General features: G+C 36.0%; 2 protein-coding genes and 1 long non-coding RNA gene across 7 annotated transcripts; 2 read left to right on the top strand and 1 right to left on the bottom strand.

Annotated features, from left to right (window-relative positions):
• Positions 1-4,036: 4,036 nt before the first annotated feature.
• TM9SF3 (transmembrane 9 superfamily protein member 3) lies at positions 4,037-8,554 on the top strand. Of its 3 annotated transcripts, none has more exons than XM_043431140.1 (11): positions 4,037-4,339; positions 5,080-5,114; positions 5,229-5,424; positions 5,525-5,647; positions 5,833-6,077; positions 6,317-6,556; positions 6,642-6,926; positions 7,037-7,245; positions 7,349-7,495; positions 7,577-7,660; positions 7,832-8,554. In XM_043431140.1, the coding sequence occupies exons 3-11, from the start codon at positions 5,259-5,261 to the stop codon at positions 7,974-7,976; spliced, it is 1,644 nt and encodes a 547-aa protein (XP_043287075.1). In that variant the 5' UTR covers positions 4,037-4,339; positions 5,080-5,114; positions 5,229-5,258; the 3' UTR covers positions 7,977-8,554. The 3 variants fall into 3 exon arrangements, with proteins under 3 accessions (XP_043287075.1, XP_043287073.1, XP_043287074.1); XM_043431139.1 differs by lacking the exon at positions 4,037-4,339 and adding an exon at positions 4,485-4,545; XM_043431138.1 differs by lacking the exon at positions 5,080-5,114.
• A 148-nt stretch (positions 8,555-8,702) lies between these two features.
• Positions 8,703-13,846, top strand: LOC122417567 (caspase-1-like). 3 transcript variants are annotated; one of them, XM_043431141.1, is made up of 7 exons: positions 8,703-9,073; positions 10,577-10,762; positions 10,837-10,970; positions 11,069-11,322; positions 11,430-11,608; positions 11,694-11,838; positions 12,048-13,846. In XM_043431141.1, exons 1-7 carry the CDS (start codon positions 9,038-9,040, stop codon positions 12,281-12,283), a joined length of 1,170 nt encoding a protein of 389 aa, XP_043287076.1. In that variant the 5' UTR covers positions 8,703-9,037; the 3' UTR covers positions 12,284-13,846. The 3 variants fall into 3 exon arrangements, with proteins under 3 accessions (XP_043287076.1, XP_043287077.1, XP_043287078.1); XM_043431142.1 differs by lacking the exon at positions 8,703-9,073 and adding an exon at positions 9,161-9,871; XM_043431143.1 differs by lacking the exon at positions 8,703-9,073 and adding an exon at positions 9,880-9,975.
• On the bottom strand, positions 11,692-12,113 carry LOC122417569 (uncharacterized). The gene is made up of 2 exons (XR_006262312.1): positions 11,999-12,113; positions 11,692-11,911 (listed from the first exon to the last, which is right to left on the bottom strand). It is a non-coding gene; the product is annotated as an uncharacterized lncRNA (long non-coding RNA).
• Positions 13,847-14,299: the final 453 nt, after the last annotated feature.

The raw sequence follows: 14,299 nt of genomic DNA on the forward strand, positions 1-14,299 counted from the left end.
GCAGAACAATGTGACGCGTATCTGCGCGAATAAAATTCTAAGGCGTCCAAAGAAAATTTCCGTTCCAACTTTCAATACAAAAACTGATCGTTTGTACCATCCATTTTACTGAATTATCCCAATGCTTATAAATTTTTAATATATAACCAATGTGATAAATGTGCATTTGCGCGCAAACGATATTTTTTCAACCACCGTGAACTTGGCCGATTAATTGTGGCGATTTCTGATTTTTTTGTGTAAGTCGTTTGTCGGGTTCACTGGGTTCACTATGGACTCGTATATTAATAGTTCTTGTCAATAATTGTAGAATTAAATAATCCGACGCTTGTCGGAAGTCGGAATTCATTAGTACATTATAACACTAGGACGAAAAATCTTTTTCTGACGAGTGTGAGTTTGCAGGCCGAGCCGAAGGCGAGGACTGCAATCACACGAGTCAGAAAAAGTTTTTCGTACGCGTGTTATACGAAATTTTATATTACGAGGTGCGGAAATGGGGGTTTTGCGTACGCGAAGCGTACGCAAAAGCGTCCATTTACGTACCGCGTGATATAAAGTTAATTAGAACAGTCAACAATAAAAATTTCTGTGAAGTCAGCCAATATTATTTTTCCATTTTTTGAGATATTATGAATTTCTAATAACAGAGATATATATGTAAAATAAAAGATAAAATCCATTTATATAACAGTTCCACCGGTTAGCATGGAACTAAGAATACATTATGAAAGCAATTTGGGATCCCCCAATGAAAATTGCAGATGATTAATCAAAAGCTTCCTATGACTTCTCAAAAACGAATTATTGCACGAAAATATTACGAATTTTTTTCTGTATCGGGATTCACAGCGATTCTTCTTCTGCAAAATAACTGTACTATAAGACATTTGTAAAACTTTCTTTGAAAACATTTTCATTTTTCCCTAATATTCTTAATTGAGATTGTGAAAAATGTTTCTTGAGAAATCTTCTTTGAAAATCGACGAATTCAATATCGCTGAAGAAATCATTAGACCGGGGGTTTCAGAGACTCAAGCAAACATTTTGCTGTTCTTTTATTCTTCTACCTGAAATACATTTAATAGGCCAGTCGGTGCAAAAGGTCAAAATGAATGATCTCAACAAGAGATATTATTTCATCCGTACAATACTTTATTAACATAAACAATAATCAAATATTAGTAGCAAACACATGTAAAAAGATAGAGAGGTTCCAGGACCGTTGGTAAACCAATCTCGATCTTGCATCGCTGGAAATTGCATGAAAAAACAAAAACAAAAAGTAATCGAGAAAATCGTTGAAAAGCAAAATATTTCCAGTAAATTGAGTGGAATGCTCAGGACGAATATTATACATACTCTCTTACTTATATACAATTCTTAGCTACGAGAAACACCAATGGAAGAGCTTTTCTCCCTCTCTTGCCACAAATTCGTTATATCGAAAATATTTCACAAATCTTAATTGCCTCAGCCAGATTTAATAAATATTCACGTGTAATTCAAAAACGGATTATTTTTTTGACGCTAAAACATAAAAATGACGGATCTTTAGAGAAATGGATCAAATGAAGTTTTGGTTATTACTGCACATTGTTTTTTCCTTCCATCGATGCGACAGACTCAATAATTACACATCGTTAACACGATGCTTGTAAACGCTTATTAAATGCTCGCCTCTCTCCGTTTTTTTCCGTTTTTTTGTTTCTTATTCTTATAAATAAACATTTTGAGCTGAAGAGAACAAAAATGCTGTGACCTTTGCTATCATTATTATTTTTATCATTATTATTATTTTATTGTTAATATGAGCAATTCACTTATCTAAGTTTCATGCTGAGCTTTTTTTTGTCGGCCCTGTTTTTTTTGTGTTGTCCTTGTATTGTACAAACTGTTATATTTTTCAATTTGCTGCAATTTCAGTCAAGTTTAGGTTTGTGGTATGTTTTGTGTCTGTTTCATTATTATCGTCATTCAAGAGTGTGAATTGGTGTCCCATCCTCAACAGCTCAATTGGTACTTGTTCTCATGTCAAAGAAGAGCCTCTTATGCCATTCTTATACTCTGTATTATTTGAAAGACCGCTGAAACATGCAAATATATATTTTTTTATTGCGTTTTTCTCACACTTTAAAAGGCAAAGATAAATGTCCCATTTAAATTGACTCACCAGACCCACAAACTACAAAGATGAAAAGTGCCAAGAGCCATGGTCCTACCGGCGAAGATTCCTCTTGTGCTTTCTAGGATTTAAAAAGAGTACATTAATGCTGGCTGAATTTTACAGTTGTTATATACTTATGCTGTCAATGATGGCAATGTTTATAAAACTTTACAATAGGCAACCAAACTCATGGTAATTAGTAGGAAGGAAACACTTGGAGTGCTTTTTTTATTTCAAATCTGCAGATTCTTTGATACTAAAGACTCGACATCTTCTTCAACAGATGGTGCATCATGGTAGTTGAAAAACAACTTCAAATTATAAAACCTATTTCGAAATGTTGTACTATGAATCTCATTGAACCTTCTAATTTTAACGCGTAACAGATGTTGGAAATACGTGTCTTAACCTAAAATATATAAGTCACCGGGAAATCGGTTATTTTTTTCGAGAACAGTCCAGAATTACCACGAATGTCTATTCTATGTTCACCAGTGAGAATAAATATTGTGATAAACGATGCGTCATAAAAAGAAATGGACAATTTGACAACCAGCTGTTTCGGAGTGAGTGTATACCGAATGAAAATATATTAATATCGGAGGGAAGGAAAAACTTACGGAGGATTTAGGAACGTTACCCCGTAGGGTTATGTTCTTGGTGGCCTTTTCGTTGGCGATACGCATTCTCTGTTTAGGTGCCATTGTCAAAGGATTTGTAAAAAATTAATGGAGTGTTCTCAACTCGTTTTTCTATCGATCGTAATTGCGGAATGATTTTTGGGGATGACACCGAACGACTTCCGAGTGTGTCGATTCGGACGAATGTGAAAGCGCGTGCAGCAACTCCGCTTGACTTTTCTCAACTGGAAGCCGCTAATACCGCGTATAGAACATAGTACCCGGAATCGTATCTTAAACGAGCATGCGCAATTTAGTGACACGTGAACATGGCAGGCTGCTGATGGCAGGTCATAACACTCCACGAGTTTCCCGAACTAGCCAACACGTTTGAACCACCTGAGTCAAATGAACCGTTCTTGCTGTTCTACCAGACACCAAACTCAACCGAGAGAATCTCAACCAATCAACATTGACGTTCCGATGGTCCAGATCATTGTTTCGTTCGAAATTGCAACTGAACGACTTCAACTCTGTTTTAAATTTATCCAACTAAAAACCACTTGGAAAAATCCACTTATTCCTACAGCTTTAAAATTCATTCCAGAACTATTTCGTTCTTTAAAAATATATGAGTTTGGAATATTCTATCTCTTTTGGCCTCGGTGATGAACGATGTGTGATTTATTTTTCGTTTTTACTATGGAGATTCTCTTCGCATTCCGCCACCAAACGGTATTTTAATTCTGAATTGACACGAAATGCGCCGGAAATTTGTATATGTGACAGTTATCGCTGACGATAAAAAATAATGATACCGAGGACAGTTTCCGGTAATCTTTCCGATTTTGATGTCTTTCGCAATGGTCAACTTATATAGTAATCACGAGTAAACTGTATTGCTCTACTTTTTCGGTCGAGCAAAGTAGAAAAAGAGAGAGCTTCACCGTATACGAGAAAAAAGTTAACACGGAACTTCTATATGGATATTTACACAAAAATCATCAGCAAAAAAATAGAACTGACGCACATGTTTATTCGCAACTGAATTATTTCTCAATTTTCGTTAAATTGAATTTTTGCCGTGAAAACTTCCTTCCGCTCGATTTCAAAGTAAATATATATATATATATAAATATTGAAGCACACATTATAACAAAATAACCACATGTATACACTTAACATAGAATATATAGATATATGTATATGTATGTAGCGCGCGCCGCTCCCGACACAAGAGCCATCTGACGTGGCAATAAACAAAAATTTTTCTGGCACATATATCAACCGCTACGAAGAAATAATATCTCGCGACCGTATTAGACAGTTCGTGATTTTTTCTTTCGGATTTTCATGATATTTTTAAGAAATTCATGGGGCCTTATCCCCGCCGGATTCACATGAATTTATTTGCGCGAAAAGTTTGTTGAATTCGCGAGGCCTGTGTACTTGGATTGGTTACAACGATACGATGCGTCGTGCACGTCAAATATTTAGCCTTTTGGCTCTTATCTTACTCCCTGCGATTTATGCCGATGAGCACTCTCACGTTGTAAGTACACTTTCCATTTTATTTTCCTCTATATCCGAAATGAATTAAAATCGAACAATCGTTGGTATCATCGCTTTGCGTTTGGTAGATGGTCGATTAAATATATTGTAATCGCAGTTCCTTCGTATAATTTCACTAGCTGCGGTGTCTTCTGTAAATCATGTCGTATGAACACAACTTTTGGTCTTCGCGGTTTCGCGTTTTTGGTAAAAAAATGTACAATTTCATATCTCCAATGATTTTGACGTTTTGGCCATCTCAAACTCTTATCCCTGGATCGTATATTTTCAAGTATTCAAAGCCTTTTAATTTTAATTTTTTCCCCTTATATTATTATATAAATATGATTAATAATTTTTTTGTATATAATATATATAATATAATAAAATAAAAATATATATTAACAACTTTCACACAATATTATGTCCGACCTTATCAACATTTCCCCACCATTGTTTATTTTATTATCAATTTCAACATATATTATGTAAAATATTTGAGATTAGAGACTTCCAGTGTATTCCATTCCCTATCTACCTTGCTATGTTTTATATCAATTGTTAACATTGATTGTAAGTCATAACCAATGTTAGCTAGTGGGGCTTTAACAATTGCCTGAATTGAATCGATATCAAAAGCTGTTTCTGGCATACTTGATGACACCAAAAAAAAGTCTAAAAAAATCATGAGTACAATTGTTTTTCACTATCAATTAGTTCTAATAAAAGTCTGTTTCCCAGGAACAATCAATTTTAGGTCCTTTCTTGGTTATCAGGTATCAATTTTCTTCAAAAATATTCGCCTACTTTCCAATTTTATAGAGAGATAAACACAAAAGATAACTGTGTGCTCACTTATTTTTCTTAATCCTGTCATGATTTTTTGTTAGTATAAGGAAAACGAAGAAGTCGTACTATGGATGACAACGGTAGGACCTTACCACAACAGACAAGAAACTTATCCATACTTCTTTTTGCCGTTCTGTCGAGACCATAATATTACTGTAAACCACTATCACGAAACTTTGTCAGAGGCTCTTCAAGGAATAGAGCTCGAATTCAGTGGACTTGGAATCAAATTCAAAAGTACTGGAAATTTTTAAAAATTTTAAGGAAAATCATGCACATGTTCATTGATTGTCGAACAACTAGTAATGAAATATGGAATTTTGCTATTTATTTTCAGATGATGTTGTAAAATCGACTTCCTGCACGCAAGTGCTGTCCGAAGAAGACACCAAAGCTTTTATCTATGCCGTGAAGTATCAGTATTGGTACCAGATGTACATCGACAATTTGCCGATATGGGGTGAGTACTTTTGGAAAAATAAAACAAATCATGCTGAATTTCAAGATTTACCAGAAGATTTATAAACAATCGAAATTTGAGTTTTTTTAAGACAGTATTTTATTTATTACCTATTTCATGATTCCATATATAGATATGCAAACTACCGGGATTAGAAAATTCAAATGAGAGATTTATTTTTCAAGGTGTTGTGGGTGAGCTGGAAGAAAAGAATGGTGTGGTTTCGTACTACATATGGACGCACAAAAAGTTCGATATAGGTTACAACGGCAATCAAATAGTGGATGTCAACTTGACGAGCGAGTACAAGGAGAAAATTGAGACTGGTGCGCAGATATCATTTAGTTATGAGGTGAATTGGCGGAAGAGCAACGTCAAGTATGAGGACAGATTTGATAAGTACCTGGATCCGAACTTCTTCCAGCACAGGGTGAGAATTCTTTCTATATAATAGTTTATGGAGACCAAATTTAAGGCTCGCTTCCAAGTTATTGAGAAATACTTCCAACAAATTGAATTTCACCAAGAAACTCATAAAATCAAAAAAGTATTTTTTTTTTTTTTTTTTAAATCTGAAAAGATTAAAAGACAAAATTTTTGTCCGACGTGCGGTAAAAAATAAAAAACTTCGAGCCGTAAATAAATCGAGAAACGTAATTGATTTTGCAGATCCACTGGTTCAGCATATTCAACAGTTTCATGATGGTGGTCTTCCTCGTTGGATTGGTCTCAATGATTCTCATGCGAACGTTGAGAAAAGATTATGCTCGTTATAGTCGTGATGAAGAAATGGACGACATGGAGAGAGACTTGGGTGACGAGTATGGATGGAAGCAAGTTCACGGTGATGTTTTCAGGCCAGCTAGTCACCCGATTGTCTTTTCTGCATTGATCGGAGCTGGTTATCAGGTTTGTCTGAAAAAGGTTTTTACAAAATTTCGAAATACTAAATTTTCGTACGAAGAATTAATTGTCATGAAACAATCGTAACTAGGTAACAGTGGTTGTATTCAGCGTGATAATTTTCGCAATATTGGGAGAGCTTTACACGGAACGTGGTTCTATGCTTTCAACGGCAATATTCATGTACGCTGCAACTTCACCGATAAACGGATACGCCGGTGGTGGTTTGTACGCGCGAATGGGTGGACGAGTTTGGATAAAGCAGATGATATTGAGCGCATTTATGTTGCCGGTGCTAGTTTGTGGCACTGCCTTTTTCATCAATTTCATCGCCATCTACTACAACGCTAGTCGAGCTATTCCCTTCGGTTCGATGGTGAGAAGAGGCTATACAGAAATTTATCGAGTCTCTGTAAGATAGAATTATGAGAATAACTCCGTAATCGAATATATACTACTTTTTTTACGTTTTTGCTCTTTTTCTAGGTCGCTGTGACGTGTATCTGCATTTTCGTGATATTGCCGTTGACGCTAGTCGGCACAATTCTGGGACGGAATCTCGCTGGAACTCCCGATGCACCCTGCCGCGTGAACGCAGTGCCTCGGCCGATTCCTGAAAAAAAATGGTTTATGGAACCGTTGGTTATTATTTTGCTCGGTGGAATTCTTCCTTTCGGTTCGATCTTTATTGAGATGTAAGTTCCTCAAATCCTCAATTTTTTCCAAATTTCCATTTACTCGATACTGTCTTATGATCTTCCACATTTTTATTTCAACAATTTTTATTCCAATTTCCAGGTATTTCATTTTCACTTCATTCTGGGCGTACAAGATTTATTACGTGTACGGTTTCATGTTGCTCGTATTTATAATATTGATGATTGTTACTGTTTGCGTGACAATTGTATGCACGTATTTCCTGCTCAATGCCGAAGACTACAGATGGTAAATATTCCATTTACGTAATATTTGTTGCACATCATTTTACTTGTTGTCCAATTCAACCTGAATTACACATTTTTTCAGGCAATGGACGAGTTTTTTGGCGGCTGCGTCAACCGCGGGATACGTATACTTTTATTCGTTTTACTACTTTTTCTTCAAGACAAAGTAAGTTCAGTTGAATTTGTCAAATGTTTAAACTTTTATTATTTAAACAGATTATTATAAGTTTTAGTATATTTTGAAAAAATAGACATTTTTCATTAATTTCAATATAGTTTTCGTATACGTGGTTATTTTGTGAAACAAGACTAATGACTAAAAAATTTCTATTTCCAGAATGTATGGCCTCTTCCAAACCGCGTTTTACTTCGGTTACATGGCATTATTTAGTTTAGCTTTAGGAATAATGTGCGGAACTGTCGGTTACATCGGCACCAACGCTTTCGTTCGTAAGATCTACTCGACCGTGAAAATAGACTAAATGCTGGTAAAAAAAAAAAACAACATGTCAAATTTTAACTTTCCTTCGTAAAATCGGTAAGCAAAGAAGGGAATAACAATCGTGAATTACTGAATGACATTTTGAACAATCGTGTGACTCGATTGGTTCTGATCTCGTGAATCGCCAGGTTTTTCTAAGTTGAGGAATTTTGTTATTTTGTTTGTTTTCGTAACGCCAGCACGTTTTATTTCAACGAAACTGAAGAGACAACCTAGACTTAATGCCTGGCAATACTTGCTAATTTTCCTCCTGTCCAGTAGGGAAATTGTCATTTGTTTTTTCAACGGTTCACTTTCGAACAAGTTTTCGCGAATGATTGTCGTTTAGATTTCTCTCAATCTTTTCAAACCTCTGGAGAGATAAATGTATATGACGAAGACACTTTCTTTAAGAACTGGTGATGATTGTAACATAGCCGCAAATATTTCGGGACCTCGATAACACGAGGTGCAAGACTAATCGAAAAATTGAAAAACAAAACACAAGAAACTTACTTCATAATTATTGTATTTGAGAAATTCAAACCCCGCGGCGTAATAAACATAATTTCATTGGGATTGTACTTAATTTATTCATCCACTATGTCATGTTTCTTTATATCACAGCCGCAACGTATTTTTTTTTCCCATGTCTTTTAAGAACATCAAAGAACTGATTTAAAAAATGTCAAGATGAAATCAATCGAATGTGCGAGTGTGGCAAAAAAATAAACATCCGACGGAATAATGTAAGAATCGAGTCGCGAATTTTCATGGATTTGTTCGATAGCAGGTGGAACAAGATAAATCGAGGGATAAGAGGGCAGCGCTTACACTTCATGGAATCATTGTTACGATACGATAAGGATCGAGTCTTCACGCCGGATTGAAGTTCATACAGTGAATCGCGCGTTACACTCGAGCGATATTCGTTCGTGTTTATAAATCTCCTTGAACTTCGCTTAATCTGTATTTCATAAGTATGTAAGAATGATTAATTCATCAAAAACATATTGATTGGTTTTCAATTCTTCGCTGTTGTATTACTTGTTTTTTGGTGCAATGGAGTTTTCGCTAGGCGAAGAGGAACCCGAAAAGGTAAATTATATTCCGTTTTAGCTTCAGTACTATAAAAGGAATTCCAAACAATCGTGAATGAACAACGATATGCCCGATAAAAAGATGTATGAAAAATTCAATTTTTATAATTTATAATTCCAACAATTTATAAGAGTACTCCCAATCATAATAATACTGTTACGAATCTCCATTCCGTTTTGCCACGGGCGATCGAACGAAGGCCGATATGAAGTTCGAACTCCGACGTCGAGCTCGAATAATGTAAACAACAGAACCCCGGGGAAAACATCGCACTCAGCTCCCGAATAAATGGAAAAACATTTGAGACCTTCAGTCGTTTATTGATGTTAACACAGACCGGACTCTGTTCGTGGACGCTTGTTGTTTTTCCCGGTGCGAATAAAATTCCGCGTGACAAAAGTGATATTTCGCGTTAATCGTTGTTTTGACATTCGTTCATCGGAGAGAATAACAATTTGATTTAGTGGGATTCTAAAATGATTTTCTTTTCGATTAAAATTTTCGGCCCGAGTGTTTGGTTTCGGTTTTCGACAAATGAGTAAATAAAACATAGTGAATATGTAGCATTGAGCAAACTTCGCACGAAGGATTTTAGTACGACATTGATCAAATCTTATTTTCATCGACGACTCCTTCGTTGAGTAAACTAAACGAAGGATTTTTCTTCTATTTACCTTTTTTTCCGACGCTCGAAAGTAGATCATATATATATATATATATATTGAGGAGAGATTCGAGCGTTACTATTATATCATCAGAATGGCCAAACGTAAATTTCCCAGTTACTTCAGTGAGGTAATTTAACGTTAAATCATTTATCAGCAATGGGAATATCGATTTATTAGGATATTTTCAAGAATAATTTAAAAAAAAAAAAAAATAATACTCTGCATTTCATGGTAATTATGAAAAGAGCGGAAAATGTCTAAAAACGCAGGCTTAATTGTTTTTGATACTTCGATTTCGCTACTAAGCACTTTTATAAAAATTAGTCAATCGCCCAGAGAGATATCTTATCACCGCTATGATGAGACGGTCGAAGCAGAGCAGCTCAAAGACGATAGCCATCGATTATTATCTGCGATATCGACCAGTGACCAATAGTTGCTTAAAATAGATTACGCAAAAGAAAGTAATTCCCGAGCTTTCGTTTCAAAAATTAAAAGATAGAAAAATCAACTAATTCGCATGCTTTTCAATTTTGCAATATGTTTTTGGTGTTTCAGTTTCAGTTTAATTATTTTTCTTTTAGAAGATTTATCTTCGTAAACATTTCCGTTAAAACCGTGAAATCACGAGAAGCGAATAACAAAAAATGTTGAATCAAACTGAATTGACAGCTTTTCGAAGAGCGGCTGTGAATGTGTAAAAACAAGTCGAGAAATGAAACATTGTTTCTCGATATTTTAAAGACTTTTTTCAATCGTAGAATCGTTGAAATGATCGTTCATAGCCGCTGTCCATGATCATTTATTTAGTACCGGAAATGGAATTTTCAAGGTACCAGGGGAAGATGATACGGAGGAAGATGATAGCGCGAGCGACAACGAAATGCGAACCGCTGGAGCAATAACGGAGAAACGACGACGACGCGTCAGTGACGTGATCGACAGGCAGATCGAGTTTGAAGACTCTGTTTCCGAAGGTTTCACGACGCCCCGACGACACGGAACCGAAGTCGAAACGGTACGTTTAAAAAAAATTCATTTAGGATCTCCACTCAATAATGTCGAATAATATTTTTTTCATTTTTTACTTAGACTTCACCGGATCAGGGATATTGTACCACACCCGATTCACATAATTTATTCATGCCGGATTGGCTACATAAAACTCGAGACCTGTCAGATGCAACGCCAAATACCTTTGGTGAAGCATCCGGTATCTCTAGGAGGTAAGAATTTTTATCAATTGTTTCCCCCCCGAAAACTGAAGAAAAAATGTTGGAATGATTCAAGCCAGTCATAAGTTTATTCACAAGTGATCGTGAAGTTGCAGTAACTCAACGACAAACGTAACAGCTCCGATGCCGGTGCCAATCGACGCCGAGCGTTATAACATGAATCATAAAAATCGCGGAAAATGTATTGTCTTTAATCACGAATATTTCGACACGGGTTTCGAGGATCGAGTGGGATCGACCGTTGACGCGAAAAAGATTCAGCAAACTTTTCTCAATCTTGGATTTGAAGTGGAAATTCTCGATAATCTCGTCCACGTTGAGGTCATTGACAAAATAACTAAGCGTGAGTTTTTAATTTAATGAAAAAATGTATACTTCAAAATTAATAGAAATAAGTGTCTAAAATTGCTCACGAGGTTAAGAAAAAAATGAATTTTCATTATTTTTCAGTCAGCGAGGAAGATCACGGGGACTCCGACTGTATCTGTATATTCGTGCTCACTCATGGCCTGTCGAACGACATGATCTTCGCAAAAGACGTGGCCTACAAAGCGGACAAGATCTGGAAACCATTTACCGCCGATAAATGCAAGTCTCTCGCTGGGAAACCTAAACTTTTTTTTCTTCAGGTAGTCAAAGACAGTAGTATTTTATTTTTTTCAATTGTTTATTCTTTCATGGGAGGCTATATTATTTGATGTTTTTGGTACGAAGGCATGTCGAGGCGATGAATTGGATGACGGCGTTACTCTGATGGCACGTTCACGTAGATACGGAAACTCCGAAACAGACTCAATCGTCACTTCATACAAAATCCCAACGCACGCTGACTTTCTTATTGCTCACAGTTCTGCACAAGGTTTGTACATCATTTTCCATGTATACTCGGGGACTTGGAACGCGAGAAACCCTCAACGCGATCTTGGTATGATCTGAAAAAGCATATAAATTTATTTTTATCAATGAGAAATTACGATCAGAGGCATAATTGTGAAATTATGGGAAAAATGCGTGCAGACCTTGCCAAAATTGATTTTTTATTAAACCCCAGTCGTTAAACCTGTGCAGGTTTCTACTCATGGCGGAATCCAACGAAAGGTACATGGTTCGTTCAATGCCTGTGCGAAGTTCTAGATGGGTACGCCGATACGACAGATTTGTTGAAGATGCTGACGATAACGGCTCGGAAAATATCTACAGAACTGGAGTCGTACAACGATTTAAATCCCACGCAGAGTGGAAGAAAACAAGTTCCTTCGATAACGACGATGCTCCTCAGGGATATTTATTTCACTCCGAAATAAAAAGTTACAACGAACGACATAAACGCTCGAATTATGGAGCTGGAAAGGTGCGTTATCGAGTCGAATTACTCGCGAAGTTATTCAAAAAGAAAGTTATTTTTGTTCATTCGTTCGAAAAGAAATGTCATTACTCCGACATATGACAGAAGGGTCGAGTTTAAAAATGATTCCGATTTTCCTTCATTTTTTTTGAGATTTTTTTCTATTTTTCATAATCTCAGTCAGAACAATCGATCGGGTTATTTAATTAATAGGTTTGAAAAAAAAACATGTATTTTTACCGTGTATAAACTTGTTTTTGTTATAACGTTTGTTGTTCGAACACGAAGACATTCGGTTTGTTACTTTTCTAATAAAACCATACAAACCAATATTTTCTGATCACCATTAAGAATAATAATTTTTTTTTTTCTTCCGTTTAAGAAGATCACATTGCAATAGAAAATTCGATTTTTATTTGTCGATACGAGAATATCGATTGTTATCGGTTGATCAGAAAACCTTTTGAGAACGAATCTCCCAAAAATAATGTAACAACCCTTTTGACGGTATCGTTTGTTCTGACTCGCATTGGAAAGTTTTGCCAAAGGTTTCAAACGGTTTACGAATAACGATCCTTTGTCAATCAGTCAGGGATTTTCTTAGTGTACTTCACTATTCGGTGATAATAAAAATTGTCAATCGGAGCTGTTTCCATATATAGTTCCATATATATCCATGCGTGAGACGCATTCGAGTGGATAACGATTGGAATGAAACTCTCAGGAAATCACTACTCCCTTTTGGTCCAACGAACCTCTCTTTGATCCAACGATCACGAAACGTTGTGAGAGCTATGAAAATGCAATTGACAAGTATTTATTTATTTATTTTTTCTTTTTCCATGCGACACTGTTCTTATAGTCCTCACGAAATTTTTTGTCATAATTTTTTATAGCTCAATTATTTTGTAAATGGTAGTTTTAATATTGCTCGAATACTTAACTTAAACACGCCGATTAACTTAATGTTAAATCCCATAAGAATTTCGATTCGTTGATCCAAGCTGTGCGAATTAACAGGTCTTTTAGAAACGTGATCGGGAAAGGCTATGAGCGAATAATGTGAGAATGCTATTAAAGAGCGAGATATTGATTTCCGATACTAGCACAATTTCTGTTAATAAATATAATTGGTTCTGCTTGCTCCAGACCTCTTATTTCCGCACGTCGCATATCTTGGTTTGGAATGTGCTCCACTCGTATGGGAAAGTACCAAGTAACCTTCAACGAAATGATTTGTCACGCTTTTCAATTAAAATCCTCGATCAAATAAAACTGCCAAACTGTACATGTCCACTCGTATCATTAATGAAATATACAATCAGTTACTCACCACTTGTCTTGCATTGAAAAAATACTCTAATGTATTGTCATTGCATTATTGTAGATAATTGACAACAAGGCGGATGAAAAAACTATAATGCCTGACTTTTATGCAAAGTGGCAAAGTATTGCATAAAACTCGTACTCTTGTTTACCCTTGTGTATATCTTATTAGGGACATAAAATTTCAAAGAGAAAAGTCTGCACATTTTTTTCTTCCCTTCACTTCCGGGAGATTGGCTGTAACCGATGAACAAATGTCTGATTAAGAGTGAATCGAGAAAAACACGATGGGTAAAGAGCTTAATCTTGAGAATTTCACGATCTACTCAGTGTTAAAGCCTGAAGCACGATTTATGGAACGCTGCGTATGCTGATGAAGACCCCTTTAGCGAAAAGGTATTACGCGTAGATTGAAAGGGAAAAGGTAATCTTGAAAGGGTGAGAAGCTTCGGCTTTATATATGTTATACTACACGCGGGGTAGAGAGCTGGAGATTGCTCGTGTTCACTCGAGATCAAGCCCAGAGGCAGGAAAAGGGTAAACTGGAATACAATGCATCGTTGAAGTGTCTGAGCGCGATATACATCGTTCGTAATTATCTGAAACAACATGAAGATCAAACCGCAAGGTAATATCGTATATTTGCGTT

This window comes from Venturia canescens, chromosome 10 (genome assembly GCF_019457755.1).
Source record: "Venturia canescens isolate UGA chromosome 10, ASM1945775v1, whole genome shotgun sequence".
NCBI lineage: Eukaryota > Metazoa > Arthropoda > Insecta > Hymenoptera > Ichneumonidae > Venturia > Venturia canescens.